This window comes from Dipodomys merriami, unplaced genomic scaffold (assembly GCF_024711535.1).
Source record: "Dipodomys merriami isolate MVZ:Mamm:240054 unplaced genomic scaffold, mDipMer1.0.p SCAF_19, whole genome shotgun sequence".
NCBI lineage: Eukaryota > Metazoa > Chordata > Mammalia > Rodentia > Heteromyidae > Dipodomys > Dipodomys merriami.
This window is the reverse complement of record NW_027203270.1, coordinates 32,602,416-32,626,621: the sequence shown is the minus strand read 5'-3', so window position 1 is coordinate 32,626,621 and position 24,206 is coordinate 32,602,416. Positions and strand designations below refer to the sequence as shown.

At 46.7% G+C, this 24,206-nt stretch overlaps 3 protein-coding genes across 14 annotated transcripts in view; 1 reads left to right on the top strand and 2 right to left on the bottom strand.

Annotated features, from left to right (window-relative positions):
- Positions 1–4,524, top strand: part of Mbtd1 (mbt domain containing 1) — a 66,543-nt gene extending 62,019 nt beyond the window's left edge. For all 12 annotated transcript variants that reach the window (XM_070028404.1, XM_070028405.1, XM_070028403.1 and 9 more), the window contains one exon: positions 1,350–4,524. In XM_070028404.1, the coding sequence (XP_069884505.1) occupies positions 1,350–1,468 (119 nt within the window). In that variant the 3' untranslated portion in view covers positions 1,469–4,524. The remainder of the gene's footprint in view (positions 1–1,349) is intronic.
- Positions 4,525–6,379: 1,855 nt separating this feature from the next.
- Positions 6,380–11,572, bottom strand: LOC138831172 (nucleoside diphosphate kinase B). Its single transcript, XM_070028391.1, has 5 exons — positions 11,464–11,572; positions 11,084–11,216; positions 9,992–10,093; positions 7,654–7,766; positions 6,380–6,633 (listed from the first exon to the last, which is right to left on the bottom strand). Exons 2-5 carry the CDS (start codon positions 11,207–11,209, stop codon positions 6,516–6,518), a joined length of 459 nt encoding a protein of 152 aa, XP_069884492.1. The 5' UTR covers positions 11,210–11,216; positions 11,464–11,572; the 3' UTR covers positions 6,380–6,515.
- A 4,996-nt stretch (positions 11,573–16,568) lies between these two features.
- On the bottom strand, positions 16,569–23,984 carry LOC138831173 (nucleoside diphosphate kinase A). Its single transcript, XM_070028392.1, has 5 exons — positions 23,851–23,984; positions 22,173–22,302; positions 20,501–20,602; positions 18,232–18,344; positions 16,569–16,862 (listed from the first exon to the last, which is right to left on the bottom strand). The coding sequence occupies exons 2-5, from the start codon at positions 22,296–22,298 to the stop codon at positions 16,745–16,747; spliced, it is 459 nt and encodes a 152-aa protein (XP_069884493.1). The 5' UTR covers positions 22,299–22,302; positions 23,851–23,984; the 3' UTR covers positions 16,569–16,744.
- Positions 23,985–24,206: the final 222 nt, after the last annotated feature.

Below are 24,206 nucleotides of genomic sequence, written 5' to 3'. Positions count from 1 at the left end.
ATTGAAATAAAGACATACTGGATCATAGTCTATTCATAAGTTGAGGACTGCTTATGCTGTTGATTTGTTTTCATTACAAAGTTGTCAGATAAGAACTCTGACAAGCGGTGGACACTACTGTTAATATTGGAAACATCCATTTGACCATAGAATTTTACACACTGCTGTCAGTGAGCCCTCATCCCCCAGAACTGCTATCACTTGAGGCACACATCCCAGCCCTTTGGTTTATATTTTCCTGTTGCTGCCTTTTCTTTTTATTCCCCCAGTAACAGAGTTTGAGCTCAGGGCTTTAAGCTTTCTAGGGAAATGATCTAACACTTCCAGCCCTGTATTTTGCTTTCTGAGGTATGGTATTGCTGACTTTGCCCCTACTGGCACAATCCTCCAGCCTCTGCTTCCCAAGTGGATGGGTTTACAGGTATTCACCACCATGCATAGCTACTCGCTTTGTATTTTAACTAAAACAATTACCCAGGTTCTCTATAATTACAAATTTAATATGAGTTTAATATTAGGCTTATTTTTATAAGTATATAAGTTCAATGTAACTTAGTAGATTTCTATTTATGATTTTTAAACAGGAGATTCTTACCTTTTTCTGAAGGAAGTCTTTTTGTTTGTGTATTTTTTCATTTTTGGTTTTGTCTTGTTTTGAGGAAGGATCTTGGTTTATGTCAGTCTTCCAAGGGCTGACATTACAGGCATGTACCACCATGCCAACCCAGGAAGTCTTTTTAATAGATACCCCTTGGCTGGAGGTCGTCTATCTCAGTGATAGAACATTTTGCCTCCTTTGTGTGAGGCTCTTGAGTTTGAGTCCCAGCACCACAAAAATTAAAATACTGGTGCTCCTTGGGGATGATAAAATTAAAGCCAAATTTCTTGTGTTGTTATTATGCTTCAGAAACATCCAAGAAATGCATCCTTTCTATAGACACTGACTTAAAAGTGAATGCTGAATCACAAGAAAATTCCTAATTCTTACCTTGTCTGGTGTGCAGTGTTATTTCTTTTCAGATTATCCCTTAGTAGCCAATATAGTTTGAAAATTAAAATTAATGCTGGGAGTGTAGCCCAGTAGTGTAATTGTTGCCTAGCAAACCCCCAAGGTTCTACATTGGTTCCCAGCATGGCAAAGACTTTTAAAGAATTCAGTGTTCATACTTGCTCCTGTAAGCTTGGCAGCACTCCACCACTGAGCTACATCCCTGGCCCTGCAGGATTTTGTTGTAAGAATTGTTGAAGAAATGAAGTCTTACTAACTGTAGAGTTGATAACATGAAGACTAAAGGCAATGTGGATACTCTGAGTTTGGTAACATCCCTTACATTTTCTCTCCCACACAGTGACTACGCTGCAACTGAAGGAGGAGTTGCTAGATGGAGAGGACTATAACTTCCTCCAAGGAGCATCTGATCAGGAAAGCAATGGCTCTGCCAACTTCTACATCAAACAAGAGCCATGAATGAGATGGCTCAGAAACTTGAGGGTGGGAGGGGGAAAATTTTACACAGGACTGATTTATAATCAATCTAGCTGTACAGCGGGCTATTCTACTGGGACATTTTGCTAAACACAGAAAATTTCAGTTCCAGATTTTTCAGGTGGGTGGGGAAACTATTTTAGTGGGGGGGGGGGAATTTTTCAATTTATAAAGATGGACAATTTTTGTGTTGTATTTGAAGCTTTTGAAAGAATTTTGTAATATTTTCCAAGTTTGGATTTATGTGCATTGTTAACAAGAACTGAAATTCTAACTTTTTTGGTAAGATTAAAGTTTAGGTAGCAGGATTGAAGGAAATGATTTTCGAAGGAGATAGTTGTAAATGCAAATGAACTGTCATTACAAATGAACCTTCTTGGTACCTGTTGGGAGATTTTTGGATTTCAGAAGTTAGGCCAGTCACATCTCCAGCTTCCTCGCTGCAGAAATATGCATCTGAACCCTCACAGAGGCTCCTCCCCATGTTCATACAGAAGGGGCCATTTACTCTGCTCATTAGCATTTTATTGCAGCCCATTTTAAATGTACAGAAGTTTTTCATTCTGCAAAAAATGTATTTGGAGTTCTACATGAAACTGGAAGAACTCTGTATACTTTCAATGTTCTCTTTTAAGTAGGAAAGGAGTAAAATTATCCTAACACTAAAATCTTAAACTGGAATGGTTGACAAGATATACAGGATCAGTCTACATGTTGAAGGGTTGGGAAAATGCAATATTGTCCTGAGTTTCCTTTGTTTTCCTTGCTAACAAACCCCACAGGAGGGATTCTGATGGGTACTCTGCCCATTTCCCTCTGTCTGGAGATAGCAGCTTGGTGCAGCCACACCCCAAAAAAAATGTCTGCATTATCAGGAGAATCACGGTCTAAAGTGATCAAAGCCAATAGATGTAGATTTCAGAATCATTCCAGCTCCACTTTTAACTATCTTGGATTTGTTAGAAAACCAATTTGAAAGAGAATTTCATTTTCTTAAAATTCCATATATATAGTTTGAATCGTCTTTAATTGTCATAATTTCTTTTAACAATATAACTGATTTGGACCATTTTGAACATTCCCTATTTTAAAATTCACTTGGCATCCTTTAAAAGTAGGATAAAAGGGTAAATTGATGAAAGGTTTGCTCTCTGCATTTTCTAACCTACCAAGTTGTGACTGAATGAGAGAGCACTAGCGTTTACCAGTAAGGTTCATAAACTATAAACTCTCAGGAATTCATTGCATCTGTTTTAGAAGTGCTCGGGGTCTTAGCCTGGCCTCTTCAGAGTGGTAATGCTGACCATCTCCTCTGGAAAACAGGCAGGGCTAATTAGAAATTAATCAAAATGATTAACCTCTACAGTCCTTCAGCCTATGGAATGCTTTAAAAAAAAAAATGTTAGTGGAAAGCCCCAGGAGACCATTTTAGGTAAGATTTTTGTTTGAGTTTTAAAATGCATAGAAACATTAAAAAAAAACCAGCAATTTAATTTTCTAAAATATTGCTCTACTTTTGGGAATAATAACATTGGTAATACGCACAGGTTTACCTCATTCTATGCAAGAGGGGTTAATAACATACATAAGGTTTTGTAGTCGCTACTGGAAGTAAATTGTGTTACTTTATAGTGTAAGAATGTATGGAATCACATGTCACCATTTCTTAATACTGACTCTGGGGGCATAAATGCAGATCACATCAACGCAGGTTGATTCTCATGTGTCAAATATATGTGAATTCAGCTATCAAATTACTGGATATTTATCTTGAACAGCATTACTGAGAGGGACGTACTGTAAATGTGACATCCTCACACTTCCCAGATCTTTAACTTTGAAGAATCTTCCTATGAGCTTAAAGCCTAGAAGAGGTCCAAGGCAAAGGTGACAGTAGTCTTTAATCTCAGGCTCAGATTAGACCCAGGACTCTGGTTCCTTGGTACAGGTCAGGTATAACTGCCGGTACCTTGGAGGTAGGGACTCTAGGGAACTGCATATCCCAGGATTGGTGTGGTTGGGAGCCCACCAGTCCTATCAACAGTTCTGTGAAATGCTCGTTTGTAGCCGGGTTTTATAAACTTCAGTTCTATAGCCAAACCAAGCTCTGAGTGTTCTAGAATCTCCCGGCCACTTGTTAAGTGTTTCTTATCTCGATCCAGTGACCAACAGTTTAAGGCTTGGTAAGGACCTTGTATAGTCTAAACCCAGCCTGAAGCCCGGAGCCCTCTTCATTGTTCAGATTCTCACTCCTGCTGCTTATGATGAATAGGAAATAAGTTACTGCAGAGGAGATTTATGTCGTAGCCATAACTCCAGTCGTACAACTCAGTAGTCCCATTCTCTTACGGTTCAAATGTACTGCTGACCTTGGGTTTGTATTTTTTATTTGTTTTTGTTTTCTTTCCTGTTCGGATTACTTGGGAACTTTGTTAGTTTAAACTCTTAACCTTTTCCTTGCTGTGTATGAGGAAAGCTAAAGCTGTTATCAACTTCTTACTCTACGGATACTAACACGGGTTTTTTCAGTGTTTGTTTGTTTTTATTATTATTAATTTTGCGTGATGTGAATCCCCCCTCCCATCAATATTTGTATTATGGTGCTATATATTTGGTAATGATCCTTTAATATTGGGAAGGGATTTTAAAAATACTGTGATTAAACTGGGTTTCTTCCTTTGATTTTCATATTTTAAATAAAGCCACAGTCATTTATACAAAAGAAAGCATCTGTCCCTGGGCAAATCTTTTGAGGACAGAGGTCAAAGTAAACTGCATTAAGGTTTTTACATCATTTCTGTATGTATTTGATATATAGATCAATATCTGTACAAATTTAATCTTTTATTTTCTGGTAACATGATTACTGAGAAAGTATTTCAAACTTTCTCACGAAGTGTATATAATGGCGTGAAAAATTCCTTTGGAGAAATTTATGTTTCCTTCATTTTTACCAAATTGCAAACTCAGCATGGATGTGAAAAGCATTAAAATTATAACTTTGTGTACAAGATGAAAATAATTCACTAAATTTGCCCTTTTTTACACAAAATAAAATGTTAAAGTTAGGTGTGTTTGAGCAAGTTAATTTGTTGGTGTTTGGGGGGAGGGGTGGAGAGAGTCATGTATCCTGTGAATGCTGGCCATATCTTCCTGCTTGGGACTGTAATACTACACAATGAGGTAGAGCCAGGTGCTGGGTATGAAGGGAATGTTAGCAGGAAGGACAAGAGCGGATTGGTGCTGGGATTTAACAGGCAGGGAGGAAAAGGGCTATACCACAACAGGACCAAACTTTTAAGGTGGGGGGCACGAAGTAAGCATAATGGAGTTACTTAGCTAAGTCAGTGGAGACCGAGGGACTGGGGGTTGTTGGGTGTACTCCCAAGCCAAGACTCCAGACCTGCACACACACACACACACACACACACACACACACACACACACACACTCCCACTGCTCTGTAGGCTTCATTCCCCCACACTAAACAGTTCTTCCTCAATTCAGCTGGTGTCCTCATTCATCAGAGGAATCTGTACATTTAAGTGCCTGTCACATGACTCAGGTGGCAGCTTGTACTTCAATGGATTTGATCCACTGGGGCACCTCACAATGAAGAATATAGAGATAGATGGGAAAGATGCGTAGGGGGAGACCTGGAAGGGGCCACAGAGCTTAGTCTTTTCTGCACATGCCACCAAGATTGTGGGCACTTCTTCAGGCTCCATGACATTGGCATGACCACATCATTGACAAACAGTGATGACTAACTTCAGCCCCTCTGCTCTCCAGAGGTTTGGAAATGACTACAGACTACAAAAAATGTGATACAGATGTCTTTACAACTGTGCCAACCAACTTTGGGGGGGGGGGAGGCAGTTGTGGGGCTTGAACTCGGCCTGGGCACTGTCCCTGAGTTCTTTTTTTTTTGGTCCGGTCGTGGAGTCTGAACCCTGGGCCTGGGCGCTGTCCCTCAGCTCTTCAGCTCAAGGCTAGTGCTCTACCACTTGAGCCACAGTGCCACTTCCGGCTTTTTTTCTTTTTGCTTTATGTGGTGCTGAGGAATCGAACCCAGGGCCTCATGCATGCAAGGCTAGCTGAGCCACCTTCCCAGCCCCTGTCCCTGAGCTCTTAAGTCTAGCACTCTTACCAGTTGGAGCCACAGCTCCACTTCCAGTTTTTGAGTGGATAATCTCAGGGACATTATCTCACAGGGACATTTCTGTCCAGGCTGGCTTCAAACCACAATCCTTAGATCTCAGCTTCCTGAGTAGAATTGCAGGCATGCGCCACAGGCACCTGGCCTTTACCTCAAATTTTTAGGCCACCCACTGCTAAGAAACAGTATGCTAAATATCTTGTTGCAGCCAGGCATCAGTGGCTTATACCTATAATCCTAGGAAATTGAAGTCCTAGGCAGATAAATCTGGGACTCTTATCTCCAGTTAACCACTAAAAAGCTGGAAGTATAGCTGCGGCTCAAGGGGTAGAGCCCTGAGTTATGCCCCAGTGTAACAAAGAGTACATGATTGTGGGAACACCTGTGTACCAGCTATGGGCAAGCCAGAGGTAAACTGCATAGTTTTTTAAATCGTGCATACCAATGGTAGGTATCCCCAGTTTACCTGTCTTTAGACTTCCACCAATGTACATATAGACCACCTGACTAATGTCTATGCTCGCTTTACCAAATTCCTACAAATCCTTAAACATTTACAGCCAGGGCCATACTTTGCCCTTCTCCCTATTAGTTTTCCTTGATGTCTTCAACTACACCCATATTTGGAGAAAGAATTCCTCCACAATAAATAGGACTCGTTTGTTTGGGTAATGCCACTAAACCAGGGAAACAAAGTCACTTCTCAGCATCAAATCAGCACAGGACTCTGTACCCCTAGTTCCAAAGGCTTTATTGGTAAATATGCTTTAGAAAAGTTCCATCATATCATTCTGTCAGTAAAGCGGAGAGCTGGGTCCGGGGACGCAGGTGTTTTGCTAAAGGTGATCAGGACCCCTGCTGTGTCCACTTCTACTCATAGACCCAGTCATGAGCACAAGGCTTATAATCAACCAATTCTTCAGGCTTAAACCATAAGCTGATTTCCTTCTCAGCACTTTTTACTGAGTCACTGCCATGAATGATGTTCCTGAGAAACAGAACAATTACTAGTTACTATGTTTTAAAGTGCCCAAGTGTTTTTGTTTTTTTGTTTTTGGGGGTTTTTTGTTGTTGTTTTTGCCCAAGTGTATTTAAAGGGTTATTTAGCAGAGGAAGGGAATTGGGCATACCTTTGCCCCACCCAACATGTTTTAAAAGGAATTGTGAACCTTTATTCTGTTTGAATGCCATGAAGTGTTTTGATATGACTATGTTGGAGAGAGAACCGAAGAGCTATATGTCAAACCCCTGGACTTGGGGGAGGGAAGAGGGCCGCCCCACCCCCACCCCGCAGAGGTTGTGGGCAAAGCTAGAACCCATCCTCTCCCCATACTTAGCTACCTTCTGCCATATCACATGACAACAGCCATATGTGGCTCCCTTGGGCAAGGGCCTGGGTAGAATTTTAAGTAACCTAGGAAGTCGCTATTTATGAAGGCCTTTATGCAATGCTAATTATCAACGTTCAACTTATTCTAAAATTGGGAAATATACAAAATGTTCTCTAGAATCGGGCACCGGTGGCTCAAGCCTATAATCCTAGCTGTTCAGGAGACTGAGATCTGAGGCTCATGGTTCGAAACCAAACAGGGCAGAAAACTCTTGAGAATTTTATCTCCACTAAACTGCCACAAATGCCAAAGTAGACCTGTGGCTCAAGTGGTGGAGCACTAGGTTTGAGCAAAAGAAGCTTAGGCCTTGAGTTCAAATCCCAGAACCGGCACCAAAAAAAAAAAAAAAATCAAAAAATGTTCTGTGCAAGTTTTCAGTAACATCTATTGCGTAGTTGTCTCACTATGACATTTCTATACAACACAAGGTATGGGAATCCAAGTCACCTCTCAAACTCTCTCCTCTTCCTCAAGTTTCAACAGCTTTCATTGTTATACTTTCACCCATGCATATGAAGTACTCTGACCACTCACTCGTCTTGTTGTCAAAATGTTCTAGACTCCACTTAAATGAAGTTTATTCAAATAGCCCTACCAGTCCCCTGCCCAGGACTCACCTGCCAACTTGAATGCAGAAGTCCCCTCGAATGGTGCCTGGCTTAGAATCTGCTGGATTGGTTTCTCCAAGCATTACTCGGCCAGTCTTCACCACATTCAGCCCCTCCCAGACCTTGACCAGAGAGAAGAAGGAATTACTGAAACAGATCTACCCACCTACCTAATAGCAGTCACCAAAGAGATCAACTAGAGACTGTCCCATAAACCCCAAAAGATTGTAGGGGCCTTTAAGAGAAAAACAAAAACAAATGTGAAACAGGGAAGATCTACTCAATTTGGGGAGTTTCCAATCTACCTAAGGTGGAGACTAACTAGGACTAAAGAATGCTGGTATGGCTATAAATACTATGAAGGCTGGTCACTGGTGTCTCACGCCTGTAATCCTAGCTACTCTGGAGGCTGAGATCTGAGGATCGAGGTTCAAAACCAGCCTGGGCAGGAAAAGTCCATGAAACTCTTATCTCCAATAAACCAACAGAAAACAGGAAGTGGCGCTATTTCACGTGGTAGAGCGCTAGCCTTGAACTATAGAGCTCAGGGACAGCACCCAGGCTCAGAGTTCAAGCCCCATCACAGACAAAAAAAAAAACACTATCAAGGATGGGTACAGGGACTGGGAAAGTGGCTCAGTGGTAGAGTGCTTGCCTTGCATGCATGAGGCCCTGGGTTTGATTCCTCAGCACCACATAAGCAAAAACAAAAAAAGCTGGAAGTGGCGCTGTGGCTCAAGTGGTAGAGCGCTAGCCTTGAGCTGAAGAGCCGAGGGACAGCGCCCAGGCCTAGATTTCAGGCCCCACGACCAGCAAAACAAAAAAGGATGGGTACATCAATGACAAAGATCCCAGAAGACAAGGACAGCCAACAGTGGCATAAATGGGAAAGTACTCCAAAGAACAGCAGAAGAAAGCCAGCCACATAGGATCCGAAAGTTGTCTTTTCTCAGAGATTTCAGTGTCTCCCAATTAATTACACCCTCAGTTTTACTCCCAACTGGACATGTGGGACATCCAAAGACTAGAGAACTTTTACTTCAAGTATCACGTAGTTGGTTGGTTTTTTTTCTTTGTCCTGGAGTTTGAACTCAAAAGCTTCGCATTTCAGCGGCCACTCTATCATCTGCGTCAAGCTGGACTTTTTGCTAGTTAAGTGGAAATGGGAGTCTCTAAGACTATGCTGCTCCAACTGTTGGGGTTGGAGGGGGAGGGGGAAGAGGGGACAGTTCTGGGGCTTGAACTCAGGGCCCAGGTACTGTCTCTCTGAGCTTTTTTGCTCAAGGATAGCAAACTACCACACAGCTCCACACCCAGCTTTTTTGGTGATTAATTGGAGCTAAGAGTAAAGTCTTTTCACCAGTTTTCCTGCCCAGGCTGGCTTCAAACCAAAATCCTCAGATCTAAGCCTCCTGTGTAGCTAGGATTACAGGTATACGCTTCAGCTGTTTTTGAATCTCAATTATTCAGGTCTCAGCCTCATGAGAAGCTAGGGTTACAAGCATGGCACTGGCATTTGGTCCATCTGAATTTTCCATGAGAAAATTTTGAAGTGTATTTATTTAACTTTTGTTGGTACTAGTGTTTGAACTTTATTGCTAGAAACACCCCTCCTATCCCTGAAGTATTCATTTCTGTCTAGGAAGCATTATGGTTAAAATCACCTGTCAGAGCCAGTGAAGGGATGACATTATCCAAAGAGAAATGTACTTATTACCTGACTTATAGAATCCCTCTGTACAACACCTTTGTAACAAAATAATTTTTTTAATCTATTAAAAAGGAAATTTAGCATTTTTTTCCCAGATAGACTGACCCAGGAGAGATGGTCCTTTTTTTAAGATCTGTTTTGGTTTCTATGTGTAGCTGGGCTTAGCACAGAGGAACTTACTGCACAGCCCCACATATACAAGTCAGAGCTAGCAAGGCAAGCACCCTACCACCTGCCCCACCCTTAACCCTTTTGGCTAAAATCTTTTCTTTTTGGCTTCAACTTGTAACCCCTCCCATGCTCCAATTTAACCAAACACCAGCACGCTCTATTTGTAAAAGAGAATTTAGGTCGGTAATCCTGAGGAGGGGTGTTAGTCTAAGAACAGACCACAACCTCAGGAGGCCATCTACCAAAGTTCAAGGCCAGGCTGGGAAACACAGCAAGGTCCCAGTCCTTAACTAAGTAGTTGGTAAAATTAATATTTTAATTCATTAAAATGCTGCTCATAAGTTATTAAAAAGGTAACGGTGGCAGAAAAAGAAGGGGGGAGGGGGAACCTCAGGCACAGAGAAATTTCCCTGGTCCCTCTCAGCGGCTCCCTCCCGGCCTCCCCAATTTTCCCCCAGCACTCACCATGGCTACCACGGGTCCAGAGTTCATATATTTCACCAGCCCCGGAAAGAAGGGACGGTCTTTCAGGTCGATGTAGTGCTGCTTCAGGTGTTCCTCAGAAGCCTGACATTCAGAGGGTCCCATTAGGAAACCAAATGGAAAGGTTCAAATATGGCTCCAACCCACCTTTCCCAAGCCCACATGGCAGCTTCTTTGAAACTCAGGTCTAGTCTATCAACCTATTCCTAAGGCTCATATTTTTAAAATCCGAATCAAATCATAATGCCACCTTGGCGGAGGGGGAAGGAAGGGGAGAGAAGGGGCAGAAGCTGTTGTGATCATAAGAAACATCCTTGTGCTGTCAATGAGATTTTCTAATCCTCAGCAGAGGATCTTGATAGCTGGAGTAGAAGGGTGGCTGTTACGGACGAATATGCCAGAGAAAAGAGACCACATCAAAGCCCTCGGGCCTACCCAGCGCCTCTCCATCGTTTCGGACGACATCCCCTTTCAGGGAAGGGGACTTGATGGAAATTTCAGTCCTTGGGTACTACTTACCCCCTTAAAACTGTAGGGGCTCGGATCTGAGCCCCAAATGAAAAATCTGGAAACTACAGTCAAGCGCCCCTTGCCGAAGCAGACCCACACCGCCGCAGCACCTCGAAACCTCCATCAGGGCCAAGTTTCAGGCTGTAGCACCCAAGAGCTGTGCGCCCCCCTGCCCGCCGCCCCCCATCCCGAGCCAGCGCGGCCCCACGTGGGCCGGAAGGAAACCCCAGGTGGCCTCTCCGCTCCGGGCTCCACGCCCTCCGCGATCCACCCGCCAGGCAGGCGGAGGCCCCGGGGCGACCCGCGCTTCCGCAGGGCCCAGGTGCCCAGCCTGGGGCGGGAGTCACCTTCCCAAGGGCGCCGGGTCCTCCGGGGCCTGGGAACGCGGCCAGCGGGGCCCGCGGGCGGCCTGGGGCGGGGCGCGGGGCACAGGGACTCTGGAGGGAGGGAAACCGACCCCGGGCCCTCGGGCAAGGAGACGCGGACCCGCCGCTGCCCAACAGCTGCCCGGAGGGCAAAGCACTGGCGAGCCGGCGGCCGCAGAGGGCCGAGGGGGCGCGTTACCCGCAGGAACTTCATGGCCACCAGGCGGAATCCCTTCTGCTCGAAGCGCTTGATGATCTCGCCCACCAGGCCACGCTGCACGCCGTCGGGCTTGATGGCGATGAAGGTCCGCTCCAGGTTAGCCATGGCTCTTCTGCGGGGCCAGAGGTGCGGTCAGGGCGGCCGGCCGGGGCTGGGTCCTGGGTCCAGGAAGCCACGTGGGCGTCGGCCCGGCCTCCACCACCCGCCCGGCCTGGGACACGTGGCTTCGCGGCCGCCCGGCCCCGCCCCGCCCTGCCCTGCCCCAGGCCCGAGTGGGGACGCGGAGATCCGGTGGACCACGGCCCCGAAGGGGGGGTTGCGGGAGGGCGGGGGGCCCAGGGAGGGCGTCCTGGCCTTACCGAGAAGCCGGAGGGGGAGATCCGATCGCGGCGGCAGCGAAAGCCGGGAGGCGAGAGCGACCACCCGGAGGAGGGGCGAGGGGTGGGGCCGCCCTGGACCCCGCCGACCAACCCCGGAGGCCCAGCGCCCGGCGGCCGGCGCTCTGTCCCCGCCCAGTGGCCCGGGGTGCCCGCCTCCGCCGGCTGAACGACCGTGGGTTCCCAAGCAGGAAGTGATTTGTCGTTCCCCACACACACACCCGTGCACCTCCAAACTCTGGAGGCCCCAGAGGCCTGCGCACGCGCGCGCGCACACACACACACGAGTGGGACTCAGCTCAGACACGCCGAAGTCCCTTCATGTTTCCACAGCCTTTCCATTTCCCTCCTCTGTGGGCCCTGGTGGCGCCCCCCCAGCCCTTTCTCTTCCACACACCCAACCTCCCTATGGCCTGTGCCCCACAGAGCCTCCCTCTGCACCCCCCTCAACTGTTGGCTCCTGTCTCTGCCCCCTGCCACAGGATGGCATCACCAACTCCTAGGATGATAGCCCTTGTCTTCTGTGGTCGGCTTCTTCCCTCCCCCCCCCCACCCCCAGGCTTAATAACCTGTCTCCTCCACCCAGCCTTTTCCAGTCCCTTTGAGTCTCCCCTTGAGTCTCCCTGTTCCCTTCCGGAGATGGAGGTTCCTGCTCCACCCAGCGCTACCTGTGAGCTGAGCAGGTTATTCATGCTCAACCTAAGACAGACCAGAGACAAGATTCTTCTAGATTCTTCTAGAAGTTAAGGCCTGTTGATTTGCAGAGTATGCCTAAGCCCTGTCTACTTTGCACAACCACTAGCCCCCCTGAACGTCCTCACCCCCACGCCCCTACTACCATAAATCACAGTTCCTTGTTGCCTCTGTGACCTAGCCAGCTAGCTGCAGATTTTTCCTGACAGGCTTGTCCAAGCTGGGGCCTTGAACATTCCCAGACATTAATAAAGGTGTTATGGTCCAGGCCCTGAGCCAAAATTCCTTAAGCCCTCTTACAAAAATTCTATACTGACTCTTTAACACCATTTGCCCAGATAGACAGACCCAGGTCCTTTGCTCTCACTGGCTCTCAAACATGATCTGCAGTTCTGTACATTCTCCTAATAAACTATTTGTTTTTGTTTTTTTTGGGGGGGTCCAATCGTGGGGCCTGAACTCTGGGCCTGGGCACTGTCACTCAGCTCTTCAGCTCAAGGCTAACACTCTACCACTTGAGCCACAGCACCACTTCCGGCTTTTTTTTTTCTGCTTATGTGGTGCTGAGGAATCGAACCCAGGGCCTCAGGCATGCAAGGCAAGTGCTCTACCACTGAGCCACCTTCCCAGCCCCCTAATAAACTATTTGGACTGCTCACCCCATCATTCAATGCTTCTTTCCCTAGAATCCCAACAAGCCCTATCTTGGGATGATTTAAATTCCTTTGTGAGGCTTCACTGCCACATTTGGGAGTGACTCCAATTCATTTGATCAGGAGAAAGCCCTTTTCTGATTGTGTGTGTGTATGTGTGTGTGTGTGTGTGTGTGTGTGTGTATACTCTGAGGCTTGATCTCAGGGGCTGGATGGTGTGTGTGTGTGTGTGTGTGTGTATACTGAGGCTTGATCTCAGGGGCTGGATGGTGTGTGTGTGTGTGTGTGTGTGTGTGTGTGTGTGTGTGTGTGTGTGTGTGTGTGTGTGTGTGTATACTGAGGCTTGATCTCAGGGGCTGGATGGTGTGTGTGTGTGTGTGTGTGTGTATACTGAGGCTTGATCTCAGGGGCTGGATGGTGTGTGTGTGTGTGTGTGTGTGTGTGTGTGTGTGTGTGTGTGTGTGTGTGTGTGTGTGTGTGTGTGTGTGTGTGTGTGTGTGTGTGTGTGTGTGTGTGTGTGTGTGTGTGTGTGTGTGTGTACTGAGGCTTGATCTCAGGGACTGGATGTTGTCCTTTAGCTTTTATGCTCAATCTACAACTTGAGCCACCCCTCTACTTCTGGATTTTTGGGTGGTTTATTGGAGATAAAGAGTCCAACAGACTTTTCTGCCTGGGCTGGCTTTAAATCTCCATTCTCAAATCTCTGCCTCCAGGGTAGCTAGGAGTACAAGCATCTGGTTTCTGGTGTCTCTAGAATAGTAAGCCCTCCCTTGTGGGCCGAGGGAAGCTCTAGGACTCATGCCATTTCCTAGCAGCTCGCTCAAGCACCACTGGCCACCTGTGCCTGACCAGGTAGATGCAATACAGACCTTGGCTACCCACCATTGGCTTTCCCAAACCTGGTGGTTGTAGAATATCAACACAGAAAACACTGGCAATGTCACTTGCCTTCATTCTGTGCCTCAATCTGAAGCACCCTCTCCTCTGGATTTTTTTTTTGGGGGGGGGGGTCAGTCGTAGGACTTGAACTCTGGGCTTGGGCACTGTCCCTGCACTCTTCAGCTCAAGGCAAGTGCTCTACCGCTTGAGCCACAGCACCACTTCCGGTTTTCTAGTGATTTACCTGAGATAAGAGTCTCATGGACTTTGCTGCCCGGGCTGACTTTGAATCGCAATCCTCAGATCTCAACCTCCTAAGTAGCTAGGATTACAGGCGTGAGCCACCGCTGCCCAGCTTTCTCTGGATTTTGTTTTCTGTTACTAAAGGGTCTGGAAATTTAGTGGACACTTCCCTGCAGTGGACCGCACTACACACATTCATTCCCCGAGTCCTGATACTCTCCTTCACCCTCTAAAACAGCCAGTGCTGTGGCTAACAGACATGCACACACCCCAAGCTTCCTCATCTCCACAGACCTCCCTTTCCTCCCTCTATTGCACCTAATAACCTCAAAAATAACAAGAAAGAGGTTGGGGATTTAGCTCAGTGGAAGAACATTTGCCTGGCAAGTGCAAGGCAGAGTTCAGCCCTCAGCTCTACAGAGAAAAAAAGAAAGAAAAAGAAAACCTGCTGAAGTTTGTAGCAAAAATCAGTTGCCCCAAGCTCACCCCTAATCCTAATCAGGAGACTGAGATCTGAGGATTGTGGTTGGAAGCCAGCTTAGGCAAAAAAGTCCCTGAGAAGCCAGGTGCCAGGGGCTGGTGGCTCATGCCTATAATCCGAGCTACTTAGGAGGCTGAGATCTGAGCATCATAGTTCAAAGCCAGCTCGGGCAGGAAAGTCTGTGAGACTCTTATCTCCAATAAACCACTGGAAAACCAGAAGTGGCACTGTGGTTTTTTTTTTTTTTTTTTTTTTTGGGTCCGGTCATGGGGCCTGAACTCTGGGCCTGGGCACTGTCCCTCAGCTCTTCAGCTCAAGGCTAGCGCTCTACCACTTGAGCCACAGCGCCACTTCCGGCTTTTTTCTTTTTGCTTATGTGGTGCTGAGGAATCGAACTCAGGGCCTCATGCATGCAAGGCAAGCGCTCTACTACTGAGCCACCTTCCCAGCCCTATGGCTCAAGTGGTAGAGCACTAGCCTTGAGCTGAAGAGCTGAGGGACAAAGCCCAAGCCCAGAGTTCAAGCTCCACGACTGACCAAAAAAACAAGCAAAAAAAAAAGTCCATGAGACTCATCACTAATAAACTACTCAGGAAAAAAAAAAAAAAAACAGAAGTGGCACTGTGGCTCAAGTTGGTAGTTAGACTTGAGCAAAAGCTCAGGGACAGCACCCAGGCCCTGAGTTCAAGACCAGAAAAAAAAAAAATTGTTGTTCCCCAACTCTCCAATATTCACTCTCACTTCTAGGTAAAACTTGGGAGCTTTACCTTACAAATAAAGATAGACAGTATCTCAGTTTTGTTAGCTAATGCAGCCTTGTGACTAAGTCGGTTCTGGCCAGTGGAATGTGAGGGGAAACAAAGGTTATAAATCCGGAGTTTTGGTTTTTTTGTTTTGATCTTCCTACCTCAAGATCCTGAGTGCTAGGATTATCAGCCTGTTATTTGTCATAGGGTCTTACTTTCGGCACGAGCAAGCCTAGACTGCGATCTTGCTATTTACACTTCCCTACCATAGCTGGGATGTGAGGTTCCCACCACCACATTCAAGATTTTTCTAGAGATGTGGTCTCAGTAAATTTTTAGCTGTGCTAGCCTTGGACTCCAATTCTGATATTCTAGTCCAGAGTAGCTAGGATTACCATGCTGGCTTCTAGCCTCTCTCAAAGCAACTCAAACAGTGTCCTCACAAATCAAACCTATTTACCTATAACCGCTCTCATTTTGTTTGATAGCATCCCAGGGATTCAAACCTACTATCTACATAGCTCTTTTGATTCTTAGAATAGTTACAACTCCTCACACATGACCATCTGTTCCTGAGAACTTCTCAGGTTTTCCAAGGTAAGGCATAGCTATGAAGCCCAGGCTACATAGCTCAAACTCACGATCCTCCTGTTTCCACCCCACTGGTGCTAGGATCAGAGGTGTACAATACCCAATACTACACGCTGCTCTATCTTTTTTTTTTTTTTTTTGCCAGTCCTGGGACTTGAACTTAGGGCCTGGGCACTGTCCCTGAGCTTCTTTTGCTCAAGGCTAGTACTCTACCACTTGAGCCACAGAGCTACTTCCAGCCCTTACTGTTTATGTGGTACTAAGGACTTGAACCCAGGGCTTTGTGCATGCTAGGCAAGCACGCTACCATTAAGCCACATTCCCAGCCTGCTGCTCTTTTATTTCTGAAAGAGCCTCTATGCCCAGTAGTCTTTACAACCTAGCAGACATCCTCCACAGATGCTTGTTAATTGACTCAGTGCCAAGAGTAGATGGGATGGATGCAGGGGGTAAAGAATCAGGCAAAAGGGCTGGGAAGGTGGCTCAGTGGTAGAGTGCTTGCCTTGCATGCATGAGGCCCTGGGTTCGATTCCTCAGCACCACATAAGCAGAAAAAGCCGGAACTGGGGCTGACGCTCAAGTGGTAGAGTGCTAGACTTCAGCTGAAGAGCTGAGGGACAGTGCCCAAGCCCAGAATGCAGGCCCCACAACCAAAAAAAAAAAAAAAGAATCAGGCAAAAAATGACCATATATAGGTACAGTCAACATTAATAATTCACAAAGTATTCCCACTCAGTATAAAGGAAATAAGCAATGCAAAGCAATGAAGCAGTATGAAGTAACACATCAACTATTCCTATATTGAGATGAAATATTTTAATCCGATGGCAGCACATAACACTGTAAAAGGAGCACTCACATCTTTGAGAGCATTCCTCTAGGTTACAGGAAGTTCCAGAAATAACTGAATTTGCTAGTCTGGGAATGGGGAAAAGGGTGGAGAGTAGACAGGAAAACTATCATGGCCTGTGCGCCTGTCACTCGTAGATCCAGTCCTGCGCACAGCTCTTGTAATCTACCAGTTCCTCAGGCCGAAACCACAAGTTGATCTCCTTCTCTGCACTCTCCACGGAATCGCTGCCATGAATGATGTTTCTAGGTGGAGAGAGAGGACCATGTGACCAAGACCAGGATTAACTGCCCAGGGGTCCCCTGCATGCCCACTGCAGGAAAGCCAAAGGTCTGTGCTCTTGATAGCACATCAGAAGTAAACCCTTTGGGAAGGGGAAACAACGAGGAGGCAACAATGCTTGATAAGAAATGTACTCGTTATCTTGCTCATGTAATTGTAACTCCTCTGTACGGTATTCTCACAATAAAAAATAAAAATAAAAAAACAGAAGAAAACCTTTGGCCACCACCAGTAGAAAGGCTGACACAGGCTGTGAGACAGTAATAATGACCTCAGAGGCACAGCCACAGTGGCAATAACGACTTCAAAGTCTACCACAACTTCTAAGAGAAGACCATGAGCTGACTTAAAGTTGATCTGCCTATGGGACCACGTTCATTTCCAGCCTCAAAAATACAAATTCGTTTTTTGGGTTGTTTTTTATTTTGTCAGTCTTGGGACTTGAACTCTGGGCCTGGGTGCTGTCCCTCAACTCTTCAGCTCAAGACTAGTGCTCTACCACTTGAGCCACAGTACCACCTCCAGTTTTCTGATGGTTCATTGGAGATAAGAGTCTCAAGAACGTGGGGCTGGGAAGGTGACTCAGTGGTAGAGTGCTTGCCTTGCAGGCGTAAGGCCCTAGGTTCAATTCCTCAGCACCACATAAGCAAGAAAAGCTGGAAGTGGCGCTGTGGCTCAAGTGGTAGAGTGCTAGCCTTGAGCTGAAGAGCTGAGGGACAGAGCCCAGGCCCAGAGTTCAGGCCCCACGACCAACCAAAAAAAAAAAAAAACTTTCCTGCCCAGGCTAGCTTTAAATGGTAATCCTCAGATCTCAGCCTCCTGAGCAGCTAGGATTACAGGTATGAGTCAGCAGAAATACAAATTCTTGTGGTGACCAATTTGGCTGTTGGAAAAGGATAAAAACCACCCAATCTAGCAGGGCATCATTGGCTCAAGCCTGTAATCCTTGCTACTCAGGAGGCTGAGATCTGAGGATCATGGTTCAAAGCCAGGGAGGGCAGAAAACTCTCTGTGAGACTTTCATCTCCAATTAACTACTCAAAAACAGTAAGTGGACTATGGCTCAAAGTGGTAGAGCACTATCCTTGCACAAAAGAGCTCAGGGATAGTACCCAGGCCCTGAGTTCAAGCCCCACAACTGACAAAAAAAAAAAAAAAAAAAAAAACACCCAATCTGGCACCAGTGTCTTGCACATATAATCCTAGTTACTCAGAAGGCTAAGATCTGAAGATCATGGTTCAAAGCCAGCTCACTTCTGTGAGCCAGAAGTGGAGCTATGGCACAAGAGCTAGAAAGATAGCTTTGAGAGAAAAACAAACAAAAAAACTCACCTGCCAACCTGAATGCAGAAGTCCCCACGGATGGTCCCTGGCTTGGAATCTGCAGGGTTGGTCTCGCCAAGCATCACTCGGCCTGTCTTTACAACATTGAGCCCCTCCCAGACCTCCAAGGACAAAAGAAGACAAGGTCAAGAAAGAAAACCAATCTCAGCAGAAAATCTGGCAACTACTAATTCAAAACAGGAAAATTAAGAATTAAGTGGAAGAGTGCCTGCCTACCAAGTACAAGGGCCTAGAAGTTGATATCCATCCATTGGACAAATATGCAGAGAGCTTCTACTTATTCCAGCATGGGGGATACCAGTCTCTCTGACATCTCTGTTATCTGTCTACAGTCCACTCTCAACATGATACCCACAGTATACAGAACACTAAGTAAATGTGAAACCTCCCAGTGTCCTAGCATTTAGTGAAGGACATGCCAACACAGCCTAAATGATGTGCCCTGACTGTGCCTCTGAACCCTTCTCACTCTATCTTCTACCTGCCAGACTTCAGGCATGCCAGCCTTCTTCAAAAAGCCATACCTAGTCAAGGACCAGTGGCTCACTCCTAAAATCTATTCAGGAGATTTGAGGATCATGGTTTGACACCAGCCTAGGAAGGAAGTTCTCAAGATTCTATCTCCACTTGCTCAGCTGAAAAGCTGCACTGGAGGTATGGCTCCAGTGGTAGAGCATCAGCTGTGAGGAATGGCTGTGAAAAAGCCAATCAAGGGGGCTGGGTATGTGGCTTAGTGGTAGAGTGCTTGCCTAGCATGCATGAAGCCCCGGTTCCATTCTTCAGTACCAGATAAACACAAAAAGCTGGAAGTGGTGCTGTGGCTCAAGTGGTAGAGTGCTTGCCTTGAGCAAAAGAAGCTTAGGGACATTGCCCAGGCCCCAAGTTCAAGCCCCAGGGCTGGCAAGAAAAAAAAAAGGCATTAGTTTGAAAATCATACTCCTAAAATATCCAACTTAAAGTTGTAACATAGCCAGGCACTATGTCCGTAAGTCCTCAGTACTCAAGAGGCTGAGACCTGGAAGACCAAGGTTTGAAGTCATCTTGGGCTGAAAAGTCTATGAGTTTATCTTCAAATAACTGGTAAAATAGTGGAATGAAGGCATGGCTCAAGTGGTATATCAACAGCTATGAGCAAGAAAACATATCCAGAGTACCAGGTCCTGAGTTCAAGATTCAGTACTGGCACTGAATGAATAAGTAACATTTGTTATCAGCCTATTTCATTTTTGTTATCACTCAGCACTAGCTGATATATACTTCATAATTCCTTTATTGTATAACACCTCCACCCCTTTAATAAGAGTAAACAAAGTCTGAGGATGTATCTCAGAGGTAGACTACTTACCTAGAATGTATGAAGACCTGGGCTAAATCCTCAGCCTCCCTCACAGACAGACACACACACAGACATACACACAGATACATACAGACATAAACACACAATGTGTGTATGAAGAGTAAGCCAAGAAAACTATGAAAATCTGATACTTTTTTTTGTCTCATTAATGACTGTATCCCCAATGTCATAAAGAGTGATTGACACAAATATAAAAAGCAATGCAGCCAGGCACTGGTGGCTCACACCTTTAATCCTAGTTACTCAGGAGGCTGAGTTCTGAGGATCACAGTTCAAAGCCAGCCTGGGCAGGAAAGTCTGTGAGACTCTTTTTTTATTTTTATTTTTTTTGGGTCCGGTTGTGGGGCCTGAACTCTGGGCCTGGGCGCTGTCCCTCAGCTCTTCAGCTCAAGGCTAGCGCTCTACCACTTGAGCCACAGCGCCACTTCCGGCTTTTTTTCTTTTTGCTTATGTGGTGCTGGGGAATCGAACCCAGGGCCTCATGCATTGCTAGGCAAGCGCTCTACCACTGAGCCACCTTCCCAGCCCGTCTGTGAGACTCTTATCTCCAATGAACCACCAGAAGTAGAGCTCAATATGGTACAGTGCTAGCCTTGAGCAAAAGAGTTCCAGGCCTGCACCAAACCCTGAGTTTGAGCCCTACGACCAATAAAAATTAAAAATTAATTTAAAAAAAATAAGAAGCAAGTCGACTTGCAATAAATAAGAGACAACCTCTCTACCCTCCAGGGCTTTCAAGCCCGTTCTCTGGGTCTTCACCTCAGACAGCTGACCCCCACCCCAACTGTTCAATCCTACAACCTATTCCTCTGCAGCAGTGAGGACCTGACATCCAACACAGGAAGAGGAACACTCACCAACAAAGTCATTCTCATCAACTTCCCACCCAGGCCTACTCACCATGGCAACCACGGGCCCTGAGTGCATGTATTTCACCAGGCCTGGAAAGAAGGGACGGTCCTTCAAGTCAATGTAGTGTTCCTTGAGAAGATCTTCAGAAGCCTATTCCACAGGACAACAGATGAGGACTGGGAGCAAAGTGTCTACAAATCATCAATCTAGTTATCCCCTCACTGACCCTACTATCCAGCATATACGCTCTCAGCCTACTGATTTGTTAAAACCCAGTTTGCCCTTCACACTACTAGAGGGCAGAGAGCACAGAGACTAAAATGTTTCTGCAGTTTTGAACCACAATTTCCCCTTCTTGCCCTTGATGGGTCTGAATAAAATGATCTTGGAACTGAATCCAGCCTTCTCCTGTGAGAAAGGAAAACTAATAGTATAATGAATTTCTATTCCAGAGCAGACCCCAACTAAAACACCGGAGGGAACATTCTGCATCTGATCAGCAGCGACATGAGCCAGGACAACTCCTGGAGAGGCTTCACGTTTATTCAGAGGATAGAGGCCCCATGTGATTACCATATGATCTAAACTACCCCAAAATACAAGACATCAAGCAATAAATACTTCTGCGGAAGTTCAGAATCTCACCCTGCGAGGATGGCACGTGGGAACAAATCAAGCTAGCTAGAGAGCAAACCATCTGCTGAGTTTCAGCTGATCTTGGCTCATGCTATCCCTTTGCTACAGCATCTAGTCTTGCTAAGGGTCTATCAGGGCCCCTTAGTTTTTCTGATTCCGCAGAACAGTATCATACAAGACATACTGAACACTTTAGGTATATACACACATACATAAAAATTAGCTATTAAAACACACATCAACCTATCAGCTACTAAAACATGCATTCAAAACATACTAAGGAGGGTCCAACATTAATTCACTTAATGGGAAAAATTCTATCTGCAACTTTATTTAAGAATCTGAATTCTCAGGCTGGGAGAGAATTCTCAATGGTAGAGCGCTTGGCTTGCATGCCTGAGGCCCTGGGTTCGATTCCTCAGCACCACATAAGCAAAAAGAAAAAAGCCAGAAGTGGTGCTGTGGCTCAAGTGGTAGAGCGCTAGCCTTGAGCTGAAGAGCTAAGAGACAGTGCCCAGACCCAGAGTTCAGGCCCACGACCGGACCCAAAAAAAATAAAAAATAAAGAAAGAATCTGAATTCTCATCTCTGACTTGTTTGAAAGACGGTTCTTGGCCACTAGTTCTTTGCATTTATTGAAATATTGCTTTGTATGCATCTGGCAGCTGTGTCTGCAGTAGGAGAGGAACCTCCCCAAGGGCAAAACGTTTTCCCCAAGGCCCAAAGGTACCTGACCTATGATGGACCCTAAGCAGGTAGTAATTGGTGATGTAAATATTTTCCTGCTGAAATACCCCCTGCCTCAAAGGACTGGGAGTTCAGGAAGAAGAGAGGTGGGGGTTTTCTAAAATTATCTGCTTAAGAAACTAGAGATCAGGAGCTCAAAGACACACTGAGCTGAGTCAGAAATTACAGGGCTGCAGTAATATGTGGAATTCTTCACTGCTAAGGGTAAATGACAGACTATTTTTGGAAATACAAAATAACTTGGTTTGGTCCCAAGATTCTGCTAACATGCTTAGTCACTGAGGAGTTTTCAAGTTTTGACATCTTACTACAGAGAAGTCTTAGGAAGTCCACTCACCTGCATAAATTTCAAACTAACAAGGCGGAATCCCTTCTGCTCAAAACGCTTAATGATCTCTCCCACAAGACCCCGCTGCACCCCGTCAGGCTTGATAGCAATGAACGTACGCTCAGTGCAGGCCATGGTCCTGGGGATAGGGGAATCAAACAGCACGGATTCTCATTCACATCATTATCCTTCTCAAGCAGATTATTCCTAAAGCTGGCTTAAAACTGCCATGCCTACCCCAAATCTCCCTAGGTAAAACCCCAGTTCCTCTCCAGCCCCCTCCCCCCCCCAAGAATTAATGTCCAAAGTAGGACTGTAATTTCTATCCCATTTGATTTAGTAAATTTCTATTCATTTTCTGCTGTATATCCAATACTGTGATGGAACTAAGAAAGGAGGTATAAAAATAAAAGTACAAAGGGGCTGGGAATGTATGTGGCTTAGTGGTAGAGTGCTTGCCTAGCACGCAGGCAGCCCTGAGTTCGATTACTCAGTACCACATAAACAGAGAAAGCTGGAAGTGGTGTTGTGGCTCAAATGGCAGAGTGCTAGCCTTGAGCAAAAGAAGCTCCAGGACAGTGAGCCCAGGCTCTGAGTTCAAGCCCCAGAACTGGAGAAAGAAAAGAAAGAAGGAAAGAAAGGAAGAAAGGAAGGAAGGAAGGAAGCAAGCAAGCAAGCAAGCAAGCAAGCAAGCAAGCCAGGTGGCAGTGGCGGAAAGTGGTGCTGTGGCTCAAGTGGTAGAGTACTAGCCTTGAGCTGTAGAGCTAAGGGACAGTGCCCAGGCCCAGAGTTCAAATCCATGACCGACAAAAAAAAAAAAAGAAAGAAAGAAAAGAAAATGAAATACCAAAATTTAAAAACAAAACCAAAGACATCCTCTTTCTCGATAATCCAGGTTGGAAAAAAACAGTACTGATGTGGTTTTACTAATGTGGAAGTGACATCTGCTATCAGGCACAGCCCTGGTATTAGAACTGGCAGAGTTTTTAGAGACTGTCCAGATGACACTCCCCCTTTATTTTGCAAATGAAGAGCAAAGAGGAGACCCCAGTCCTGGAAACAGAATGGGAGGAGGGGCTGACACACCACCAGCCAGCTCTTCCTTCTCGAGTTAGACTCTTGAAGCTGGCGTCCGACTTTACTTCTGTGTCTGTGACCCGCACACCAGGCTCGCTTACTCCCAGTCCAAGGTCCTAGCAGTCAATTAGGAGCCCCCTCCTCCCCTTCAATATCGATCCCTGTCCTTCCAAGAAAACGAGAGCAGACCCAAGGCCCGGCTGGAGAGCCTCGGATGGAACACGGAGACTAAGATGGAGCTGATGTGCGGGAAACGGCTCCGGACGCAGCCCTCCCCACGCATCCCAGGTCATTCATTCAGCAAGCGCCCGCCACAGCGCCAACTCTGGGCCCAGCACCGAGCTAGAGAGAAGAAGGCGGCGGCGGCACGGTCCCCCCCCCCGCCCCCCCGGCCCTGCGTCCGGGCGGGGGCCGGGGGGAGCGGGGCGGGGGCCGGGCGGGAGCGGGGCGGGGGCCGGGCGGGGGCCGGGCGGCCCCGGGACAAAGCACGGCGCACGTGGCCTGGGGACCCGTCCGCGGGCGCTGACAGCCCTCCCCGCCCAGCCCATCTCCTCCCGCCCGCTCAGGGGTAAAAACCCTCCACCTCCCCCGTCCATCCCCCGGGCCTCACCCCTTCCCCTGCTGCTTCGGGACCCCGAGCCCCGCTCACTGCTCCCGCGGCGGGGGCTTTCTCCCGGGCTGCCGCCGCCGCCGACACCGGAAGCGCGCTCCGGCTCCGAAGCCTCCGCACGCACGGAACGATTCTGCGCGCGTCCACAGCAGAAAGCCGAGCGCTTTGGGCCGAACACCTCCCGCTCTACCTAGGGACGTCTTTCTAGGGAGCAACCTTCCGGCATGGAACTTCCGGCACCAGGCCTCAAGCTCTTCCGTCCAGCTGCCATGTTTTTGTTTTGTTTTGTTGTTTGTCTCCTCAAAGTTCTGAGTCACTTCCTTCATGCCGGCGCGAGCCAGCCTCCCGAGAGGGGG

Coding starts and splice junctions, on each gene's coding strand:
- LOC138831172 (XM_070028391.1), bottom strand. CDS start 11,209: ATGGCTAACCTGGAGCGGACCTTCATCGCCATCAAGCCCGACGGCGTG. Junction 10,094..11,083: donor TGGCCATGAAGTTCCTGCGG/GTAACGCGCCCC, acceptor TCTGAATGTCAG/GCTTCTGAGGAACACCTGAA. Junction 7,767..9,991: donor CTGGACCCGTGGTAGCCATG/GTGAGTGCTGGG, acceptor TCTCTGGTCAAG/GTCTGGGAGGGGCTGAATGT.
- LOC138831173 (XM_070028392.1), bottom strand. CDS start 22,298: ATGGCCTGCACTGAGCGTACGTTCATTGCTATCAAGCCTGACGGGGTG. Junction 18,345..20,500: donor CAGGGCCCGTGGTTGCCATG/GTGAGTAGGCCT, acceptor TTGTCCTTGGAG/GTCTGGGAGGGGCTCAATGT. Junction 16,863..18,231: donor TTCTGCATTCAGGTTGGCAG/GTGAGTTTTTTT, acceptor CTCTCCACCTAG/AAACATCATTCATGGCAGCG.